Source organism: Ctenopharyngodon idella, chromosome 11, assembly GCF_019924925.1.
Source record: "Ctenopharyngodon idella isolate HZGC_01 chromosome 11, HZGC01, whole genome shotgun sequence".
NCBI lineage: Eukaryota > Metazoa > Chordata > Actinopteri > Cypriniformes > Xenocyprididae > Ctenopharyngodon > Ctenopharyngodon idella.
The window spans coordinates 27987081-27997916 of record NC_067230.1 but is presented as its reverse complement, the minus strand read 5'-3'; the positions used below and the strand labels follow the sequence as shown (position 1 = coordinate 27997916).

The window sequence follows — 10836 nt, the reverse complement described above, 5'->3', positions numbered from 1 at the left end:
AATGTATGCCTTTAATGCACTGTAAGTCACTATGGATAAAAGCATCAGTTAAATGCATAAATGTAAATGTGTGACGCTGTAAATATGAAACAACCCCTCCAACCCTCATGTGACAAAGAGATTCCTTTCTAATAACACAGGTTCTTTTGTTTTACCACAGTGGTGTTGAAATTTCAGATACGCCCTTGATATTTTGGATTTCTCAAAAGGAAATGGAACTGAACCATCCACTTTGTGGATGGATAGTTAACATGACGTCAAACGGTGACATCAGCATTCTACAGTCTGACATGCTAAACTCCATCTAATGCTTTTTGAGAACAGATAGATGATATGGATAGATGGACAGACGGACGGACGGGCAGACAGACAGACAGATAGATAGATAGATGGATGGATGGATAGATAGATGGATAATGGATGGACAGACAGACAGATAGATAGACAGATGATATGGATGGATGGATGGATGATATGGATGGATGGATGGATGGATGGATAGATAGATATGGATAGACGGGCGGACAGACAGACAGACAGACAGATAGATAGATAGATAGATAGATAGATAGATAGATAGATAAGACTGTAGTCTATCCCCTCATAAACGTTCAGAATCTTCCTTCACATCCCATTTACTGTAAATAAACCATTGAAGGAAATCAGTATTAAGTCACACCTGCTGTGCCATACTTAAATGGCTTTAATTCATGACCTGCTGCAAACACTCCAAGAATGTAGAAGATCGAGTACAGCCTCTGTGATGTGGCTTCCCAGTCGTGTGTGTTCTCACAGCTCATCCCGCCCACTTCCTGCTGTGCGCCTGGAACTGCTCCTCAAACTTCTACTGATGTCACTACACTTTGTACACGTTCACATGGGAACAATAAAGCCATAAGAGACGACGACTCTTGAATTTACACTTTCAGATGGAGATCAAACGTATGTATTTCAACTGTTGTTTTCTGTCAACATTATCTTATTTTTGAGGTATTTCATGATGTGTAGCTGATGATGCCCCTGTGGTTATAAACCATAAAAAGGATCACTGTCTTTGTATAAATTATATTTAGTAGTTTTAATTAACTTTTTTAAATGTTATGTATAACTGTAAATGTTAGTGAATGGTTGTTGTATTCCTTTACAAACCAGTAAAAAATAATATTTTTAATACTTAACTATACAAAAATGTTCATTTGGTTAAAAAATATTTAAATACTTGTTAAAAAATGCTTGTTAATTTTATCCTAAAACAGGTGTATTCATACATACACAATATCAATTTAAGAAACAAAACATCTTCCAGGACCTGAAGTTCCCTGTCAAAGGCAGCATCAGGTAAGATGTGACGTGCTTCAGTGCTTTTTATGGCTCAGTTATGATAAACTCAGTTCATAGAATTTTTTCTCATAGGTGTATGTGGTTGACAGCAAAATAAAAGTGTGTCAGAGTTAAATTCAAATGTGTTTCCTCATGTCACACCTAAAGACGTGTCTCCTTCCTTCCCAACAAGCTCTCAACGAACTGTGAAAAGAGGAAGTAAGCGGTTACTGACATGCCTATGAACAATTAAATTCACAAGAATAGGTTCTGAAATTAAGTGACCTCATAGTATTATGTACTCATATTTTAAGATTATAATGAAGCAAGCTTTACACTATAGCTTTTAAAAGTTTGGGGTAAGGGTCATTGACGAATAAGTTTTTTTTAAAGTGTAAAAAAAAAACAATGGAGATATAATTAATTTTGAAGTTTATTAAATGTTAACAATGAGATTTTGTGGTTTTTATAATCAATTAACACTGCTTTTGTCATTTTTTACAAGATGGACAAAATTTGTCTCCAAAAAAGTCATTTGGTTTAACCAAAATTTCGGTTTTACCGAATGACACTTTTGGTTATACCAAATGACGATATTTTCAAACAATGTTAACAGGCTGATATCTAGCTAACAAGCTAGTTAGCTTGCTATCTAGCTATCAAAAGGACAATCAAACATTTTATATTTAGTACAAGTTTTTAAAATATTACATTTTACATGTTTTATAGCGGTTGTACCGAATGACCTGATGTTTTGGAAAATGCGTATGAGCAAGTGAAAACATGAATTTTTCAAATAGTTAAAAGAGAGTTAGTTACTTTGCTTCACAACCATGTGATCCTTTGCAGGTGTCTGAATGATGTCGCATCCTGTCACATGTTATTGACCGCATGACTGGATCCAAAATGATCCCTTTATATTACTATATTATATTATATTACTCCGATTGACATCAATGAAATTCATTTTTCCGGACATTCTTTCTCATAACAAAGCAACAACTTCTACACATAATTTTAAAATCATGCCAGAATAAAACATATATACATTTATTACATTTTAAGATATCTTAATCACAAATGAAATGGCTGTATTGGCCTTTGGACGGTTAAACCAAATGACCTTTTGACACTTCAAAATCTTTAAAATACCTTTATATGTGGCAAAATATAATTTTGGATTCAATAAAAGAGATCTAGTAGTACGACCTTACATACTTTGGATGTCATATCTTTGTTTTTTATTATTATTAAGGCCTTTGGACAAAAAAAAAAAAAAAAGACCCGTCTCGTCATTGACCCATTAAACAAATGTGCTGCTTAATATTTTTGTGGAAACCATGATACAATTTTTTGTTCAGAGTTCTTTGATGAATAGAAAGTTCAAAAGAACAGCTTTTTTTTTTTATTTTATTTTTTTTTTTTAAGTATTTTGTAACAATTGTGCATACCAATCATTAAAAAATCAGTTATATGCAATTAGTAGGCTATACGTTTTTTCCCACACAACAACATCACATGAAAGCATGTCCAAGTTGACTGCAAAATCAAAGGGAAAAAAATTTATATTTTGCATTAAAAAGGATAAATGAAAAAATAAATAAAATAAATAAATAAAAATCTAAATCAATAAAGAATACTAAATAATATAAATTAAATACTAAATAATAAATCTAAAATCTAAATTAAATATAAATATATATAAATATAAATAAATAAAAATTATAAAAATTACTAGAATTTTTTTTTTAAATAAGCATAAATTAAGAGCAGTACAACAGATTATACCTATATATATATATATATATATATATATATATATATATATATATATATATGTACTTTTGTTTCATTAATGTATTAAGATTTCTGTGGAAATGTGTTTAATTGTCATGAAAGTAATGTCACAATGCAAAAAAAAAAAAAAAACATTGTGATGTTCTTAACATCTTTTGTGAGATTCGCCTATTAAGCGAAATAGGAGATTTACATTTTGCTAAATGGACTAAACATAGACGTGAGTCATTCAAACATTTGTAATTTACGTCAATGTGGACTGAACAGGGAACTCAAATTTCTCCAAAGCAAGGAGAAATGTTCCATGAGTCTGTTAAACTGGAAAGATCTGAGGAGAATAACCATCAAACCCACAGTATGTTTAGGCACCTGGAAGTCACAAGCAATGGTAATCTGAAACCGGCATAGAAATTCCACTGTTGAAATGATTGGCATGTATGCCATTTTTTGTTTACTGTTACCATTTAAAATTTTTAATAACAATCACGATTGTGTTATATCCATAATCAACCATAAAGCTGCTCGGATAGATGTACTGTGATTGGTACATAATGTTCCTCACAACCTTCTTTAAGGTCAAAGATCGTCAGTTGAGTGCTAAGAAAATCATCATTATATTATAGTCCTGAACAAACACACTGTGTTGACTAAAGGGGTGTAATATACTGTCACACATCCTGGTGTCAACGCTCACAATCACATGACTGAAATTCTGATCGTTGTCAGCATTAATAGGAAGTTCAGGTTTGCGTATGTACTTGAGTAGCCTAAAGATGCAAATGGAATTCTTTAGAGAAATGGGATATGGACAAATCTGAAAAGGACCACATGATTCATTTACAGTATTCTGAGTCTTCTGAATGCGTGGTAGCTTTGTAAGAAGAATAGCATGAAGTTTAAGTCATAATGTTGTATGTATGCATCAAATATTCTGGTGAATAAACAGCTTTTTTCTTCACTGCAGTGTTTAGAGTGAAGGAGGAAAAGAAAGAGAGAATTGAAAGAGTGGAGAATCTATCTGGACATGCATGGCAGGATCTCACAGTTGTTCTTGATTAATGCATTAACATGTGGCCTGGAAGTATGTTTGGCTGCTGGGACCATCTACATCCCACCTATGCTGCTGGAGGCAGGGGTGGAGGAACGCTTCATGACCATGGTACTGGGTAAGTGACTCAAATCATCGTCAAACACCTCAGAACTTTAGCTAACATTCTGGAAAGGTTCTCTTAACATTCTTCCAGCAATGTTAATAGAACTCATTCAGTTATCAGGTCTTAAAGGTGCATTATATGTATTTTTTTTTTTTTTTTTTTTTAAATAATGAGTCAATACATCATCAATCCTTCTTCCAAAACATATTTTTTGTCTTACTCTGATTCACTATGGTAAGCGTTTATATTTTAGGCCGGGCGGGATGGTTTTCGCGGGAAATAGTGTACATATGTCACTCTCTCATGCATCTCCTCATATTTGTAAATAGAGAAAAGTTTAATAGTGTACCTTTAATATACATATTTTTAACATATTTTTGTTAGCTGGTTTGTTTAGTGGTGTAGCCAAGTTGTTAGTGGTCTGAACTAGCAACAAGTGTTGGTGTTGGAACAGTTTTCGCAAGTGGAAATAATCTATTTGCGTGTGTGAGAATGCTTCTGCGTTCATACCATGTCAGAAATATGAAAAGTATAAGTTCTTAAATTCAGTATCTTTGAGGTCATAAGTTGTACTTACATACTGTATATCGAACATGAAGCAAAGCGTGTCGCCCATCACAGCAGTGTTTCCAGAAGAGCTTTTCAACATACTGCAGGGAGACAAGCGCAGTTCGATTCACAAACAAATGACTCTAATGATTCAGTTCTTTTATCGAATGGTTCAAATAGACTAAAAAGATCAAGAGTTACTGCTGGTTTGAAATAGACTGATGACTCCTTCTTTACTGAATTAATTAAAATAGACCGGTTACTGAACATACACGACTCACTTTTTATTTTAGATTCATTTTACATGAGAACTGTTCATTGCGTCAACGTTGCTTGACTTCCATATTTCAGTTTCAGTTGACTCACTTAGTGAACCGCAACCACATCAATGCACCATCGCTTCTACCTCAGGGGGTTAACGTACAAACATTTTAATACTAAGGAAACCCGAATATTTTATATCTTGTAAAGCCAGTTGTATACTGTAAACTTTAACGTAAACCCATTTATACTGCGTGATAATAATATATATGCCGTTTACTCAAAATTTAAATAAAAGTAATATATAATTTGTCATTATACTACATCAAAATGAAAATAAATTTTTATTTTAATTAATTTTTTTTGTATAGCACTTTTTTTTTTTTTAATATACATTTAACATAGTAAGAGTTTAATAGTAAAAATATTTCATTCATTTAGCAGACACTCATATCCCAAGTGAATTGACATTATGTTTTTATGTTTTATTTCAGCTGTGGGACCTGTGCTGGGGTTGATCGCTGTCCCTCTCATTGGTTCAGCGAGTGATAGCTTGAGAAGTAAATATGGCCGCCGGCGCCCCTTCATCTGGGTATTGTGCATGGGCGTCCTGCTCGGGCTCTTGATCATCCCTCAGACGTCCACCCTCATCACCCTGCTCACAAAACAAGAGCAGCATTGGCTGAAGGTCCCGCTGCTGGTTCTCGCTATTTGTACAGTGGAATTCTGTGGTCAGGCTTGCTTCACCCCTTTGGAGGCCTTGGTTTCTGACCTCTTCCCCGGAGAGGAGGAGAGTCGTAAGGCTTTCTCCATCTACTCCCTCATGCTCAGTCTGGGCGGATGCATTGGCTACCTGCTGCCTGCGGTTAACTGGACCACTTCAGACACCGTGGTATACCTGGGTGGACAAGAGGCCTTCATCTACGTTGTGTTGACCTTCATCTTTCTCACCTGTTTGATGGGTACGACCTTCATCTCTGAGGAGCAGACAGTGCGGGAAAAGCTGGGGGAAGCTGAGGTATCCAGAAAGCCTGAAATCCTGAAGACTTGCTGCTGCCCTTGTGTGGCATTTCCCAGTTTTCTGCTTTTACGAAGGACGTTCTCTAGTCTCTTTTCTGTGGTTCCCCGGCTCTACTCGCTGTGCAGCCGCATGCCAAAAGTCATAGCGAGGCTGTTCGTCGCTGAGTTGTGCAGCTGGATGGCACTCATGTCCTTTATGCTCTTCTATGCAGACTTTGTCGGAGAGGGATTGTATAACGGGGTGCCCAGTGAAGAGCCAGGCTCCTTAGGAAGGACACGCTATGATGAAGGTGCAGTTTTATCTGTAATACACAGAAAAAAAGTATTTTGTCTAATTTTTCAAAATATCTTAAACGTCCATGAAACAAGATACATTTACTTGAGAAGGAACAATGCATGAGATTTCAAGAATTGTTTCAGAGAATGTTTCTTTAATAGCAGTGTATTTTGTCTTACCGCACTGACAGATTTTTTTTCCTTCACGTTTTACATTTAAACAACTTAAAGGTGCAGTGTGTAAATTTTAGTGGCATCTAGGCTCAGTCCACCGCTCACCCCTCCCTTTCGAAACACATAAAGAAGCTACAGTGGCCGACATAGGACAAAGATGTCTTCGTTTGAGACAGCAGAGAGTAGCCAGTCAAGCAAACGCACTCTGTCGAGCAGTTTGTCCATTTAGGGCTACTGTAGAAACATGCTGGCGCAAAATGGCGACTTTGATGTAAGGGGACCCGTGTGTATGTAGATAGAAATGGCTCATTCTAAGGTAATAAAAACATAACGGTTCATTATGTAAGGTCTTTATACACCAATGAAAACGTATAGTTGTGTATATTTTATTGCATTTCTGTCAATAGAGCCTCCTAAATATTACACACTGCACCTTTAAAATAGAAATGGAAATATCTGCCAGTGCAGTAAGAGAAAATACACTTATATTCAAGATGAGACTAGACTCACAACTGAGCCAATAACACAATACTCTATAACACAATAATATATAAATATGTATAATTATAATATATAAGCTAAGTAATTTATAAGCTTGGGGTCAATAAGATTTTATTTTTTGATGATTGGGACACTTTTTCCGAGTCATCTCAATGGCAAAAAGTGTCCCAATCACCCTGAATTTACACTAAGTATTTTTGTATGGTTCTCTATGTCACTCCAGGTGTGCGAATGGCCAGTCTGGGTCTTTTCCTACAGTGTGTGACTTCTGTGGTCTTCTCTTTGTTTATGGAGCGTATGGTGTTGTGCATAGGAATTAGGAAGCTGTATTTGAGCAGCGTGGTGCTGCTGGCCGTGAGTACAGCGATTATGACCGTATCCCACAACATTACACTAGTCACCATCATGGCTGCAGCTACAGGATACACCTTCTGCGTCCTGCAGATCCTTCCATACACGCTCATATGCCTATACCACTCCAATGCACAGGTAAGGGCCCCAAACAAAGCATTATGCAAATATGCAAAGAGTTTTTATCCTAACCAAATGCATTTCTCAATTTCCAGGTGTTTCTCTCCACCGACAGGCGGAGAAATGATCTAATGTTGATCAGATCAGATGAGATACAGAAGAAAAGATCTAATGGGTGCGTCAGTGGGTACCCAGGTGGCGCCCCACATCCGATACCCTTCCAGAGCAATATCAAAAATTCAGAATCAGTTAATCTGCATGTGTCTGTCACCATGGACCCTCATCTTGCACAACCCTCAGCCTTCAGAGGTATGGGTACAGACATTGCCTTATTAGACAGTGCCTACTTGCTGTCTCAGGTGGTGCCGTCTCTCTTCATGGGCTCCATCGTGCAGCTCTTCCACAGTGTGACCGCATACATGGCCTGTGCGTCTTTGCTGAGTGTTGTGGCTGTGTATTTCTCCAGTAAGATCGTCTTCGAGAAGGCGGATATTGATGCAAGTAGATAACTGAGATGTTACTTAGAGCAAAGGACTCTGGATAGTGACAAAAACCATAAAGGGCAGCTGGTTCTGTTTAAAGGGGTGGTTAATTATGATTTCACTTATTTAAATTTGGTTAGTGTGTAATGTTGCTGTTTGAGCAAAAACAACATCTGCAAAATTACAATGTTCAATGCAAAGGGAGATATTTTCTTTTAAAGAATTCTATGTTTAAGAACTACAACAAACAGCTGGTTGGGACTATCATGATCTTCACGAGTTAGTGACATAACTAACCCTGAAATTTGCATAAATCCTGCCCCCGGGAACACACAACAAAGGGGGTGAGGCTATGTTGGAAGAGTTGTTGTAGTACAGTGTTGTTGCCATGCGCAGCACCCTCGATTTATAAATTGTGTGCATGTTTTACTAATTTGTTCCCTTGATTTGCTAAATCGTGCACACAATGTTCTATTTCGTTTCCGCCATTTTGAATTTTCCGAAAAACATACTTTTTCAAACTCCTCCTAGGCTGTTGTTCCTATTTTCAGGAAAATTGAAACAGATCTTCATGCCGACAAAAAGTTGTGAAATTCAAGTTGATTTGTCAAACCGTTTTTTAAAAACGTGCAAACGAATTTTACATAGCCCTTGTGAAAATAGACGTAAGACTCTATCTCCTCCACGCTTTATCGTATTCAGACAAAAATTGGTCCATGTCATCACAAGCATGACCTGAGGTTACATGTTGCATTTCAGTACAGCGCCACCTACTGGTCCGGAGATACGAAAAATGGCTATTTTTGCTTATAACTTCTGAACGATTTGTCCAAAAATGGCTAAATCGTGCGCATGATGTACTATTTTATTTCCTCGATTTATAAATCGTGTGCAAGATATACTAATTTGTTCCCTCGATTTGCTAAATCGTGCACACAATTTAGCATAATATTTTTTTTCCTGCATGTCATGTGCGGGGCTCTGTAGATTGATGATGTATTGAATCATTATTTAAATTTTGTTCATTTTGAGGAAAAAAGTTACATAGTGTACCTTTATACAAACAATATGGTCATACATTTTAAAAGGTTCTTCTTTGGGCATTAGATGGTATAAATGATCATTTAGATATTATAATTAATAGTTCGTAATTTATTTGACAGAACTTTTGTTGTCTAACCTGTGGATTACAATATTATATTTGCAGTATTGCACAATGTTATACCTATTAAGGAGAGCAATTACACAAGTACAGTAAATATGCTGAATGTATGTTTTAAAGAGAAGACGAGTGAAAGTTTGACACTTTGAACCTTGTGACACAACACTATACCTGTAAAAGAAGTGATGTTTACATATTTAGTGCAGAGATTATGAATAATCTTAAGAAGACTAAGTCTGAAGTTTAAATTAATATTACTGTGCTTAATTAATTGGAGAAAAAAGTCTTGGCTGATCATTGTTGCTGTGTATTTCTCCAGTAAGATCATCTTTGAGACGCAGATATCGATGCAACTATATGACTGGGATGTTACATACAGAGCAAAGGACTCTGGATAGTGACAAAAACCATAAAGGGCAGCTGGTTCTGTTTAATGTTTTTGGAAAGAGCGATGGCAATGTGCAATTGAAGATTAAATGCATTACAAAAACACTGACTGGATAACATTCAGCAAACAACATGTGGTCATACATTTTAAAAGGGTCTTCTTTGAGCATTAAATTATACAAATTAAATTATAATTATAAATTATAATTAATAGTTCGCAATTTATTTGACAACTTTTGTTATCTAACCTGTGGTTTACAATATTATATTTGCAGTACTGCAATGTCATACTAATTAAAAAGCAATTACACAAGTCACAATGAATTATTAGTTGACATGGGTGTATTGAAGTGCAGAAAAGTAAATATGCTGAATGTATTACTTAAAACGAGGATGCGTGAGACTTTCAGGCTTTGAACCTTGTTACACAACCCTGTTCAACCTGTAAAAGAAGTTTTGTTTACATATTTGCATTATCTTAAGAGAAGTGTGAAGTTTATTATTATTATTGTGCTTAATTAATTGGAGAGAAAAAAGTCTCCAATGCTTTTCTCAATGGTTTCTTTTATTTAATAACAGATTATTCAGTTGCTTGACAAATAGACCTATGCATTTCATTATATTTGTAACAAAGATTTATGTACTTTTGTATTGGTTCTAAGATGTAATATTGATATCTCTTATAGCAACTCTATCTAAAAGAAAACAACAAAAGTAGTTAAAATGTAATCTGTTTATATTTGATGGCTCTGGATGGGTGGCATCAGTCAGTTCTTTATCATTTACTGCCATCTAGTGTCTCTATAGAAGCTGTTTTCATTTAGTTAAAACAGACAGCTGCTCCATCATTCTTCATTTCTCTTTTTTTATCATGGCTGTTTTTCTCCTTTAGTTCTTTGCAACTCTAAATCAAATGGTTGCAGTGTGTTCTTTTGACCATTATATTAATCATTTTTCCGTCTTTGAAAATAAATGTATAAAAATTCAAACTTTTGTGTATTTGTATTTTTCTATGTGACAAAAAATAAATAATAAAAATAAAATCTTAGAGCATAATGTTTTATCTTTATCCTAATCTTCTTATTATATACTATATTATATGATATTAACAGTTATTATTTTTTAATTTAGTATTTACGTCTTATTTAAATAATTTGAATGTTGCATTTAAAAAATAAACAATCTTTATTGATTATCATTAAGGATGCATTTTAAGACGAAATGAAGCATGATTATATTTTTATGGTCCTGGAACATAATTCTGATTTGAACGGGTTAAAAG

The 10836-nt window shown here is 35.1% G+C and overlaps 1 protein-coding gene across 3 annotated transcripts; it reads left to right on the top strand.

The window, feature by feature from the left end:
• Positions 1 to 794: 794 nt before the first annotated feature.
• Positions 795 to 10602, top strand: LOC127522048 (solute carrier family 45 member 3). Of its 3 annotated transcripts, none has more exons than XM_051911596.1 (6): positions 795 to 942; positions 1257 to 1338; positions 4082 to 4283; positions 5576 to 6099; positions 6314 to 6391; positions 7276 to 7409. In XM_051911596.1, exons 3-5 carry the CDS (start codon positions 4142 to 4144, stop codon positions 6368 to 6370), a joined length of 723 nt encoding a protein of 240 aa, XP_051767556.1. In that variant the 5' UTR covers positions 795 to 942; positions 1257 to 1338; positions 4082 to 4141; the 3' UTR covers positions 6371 to 6391; positions 7276 to 7409. The 3 variants fall into 3 exon arrangements, with proteins under 3 accessions (XP_051767556.1, XP_051767553.1, XP_051767555.1); XM_051911593.1 differs by adding an exon at positions 7619 to 10602 and having other exon boundaries at positions 796 to 942; positions 5576 to 6391; positions 7276 to 7541; XM_051911595.1 differs by lacking the exons at positions 795 to 942; positions 1257 to 1338 and adding exons at positions 3174 to 3992; positions 7619 to 10602 and having other exon boundaries at positions 5576 to 6391; positions 7276 to 7541.
• Positions 10603 to 10836: the final 234 nt, after the last annotated feature.

Bases quoted from the DNA above. Each gene is read 5' to 3' on its own strand.
- LOC127522048 (XM_051911593.1), top strand. From the start codon at position 4,142: ATGCATGGCAGGATCTCACAGTTGTTCTTGATTAATGCATTAACATGT. The intron at 4,284-5,575 runs GTAAGTGACTCA...GTTTTATTTCAG, and splicing joins CTTCATGACCATGGTACTGG to CTGTGGGACCTGTGCTGGGG. The intron at 7,542-7,618 runs GTAAGGGCCCCA...CTCAATTTCCAG, and splicing joins TATACCACTCCAATGCACAG to GTGTTTCTCTCCACCGACAG.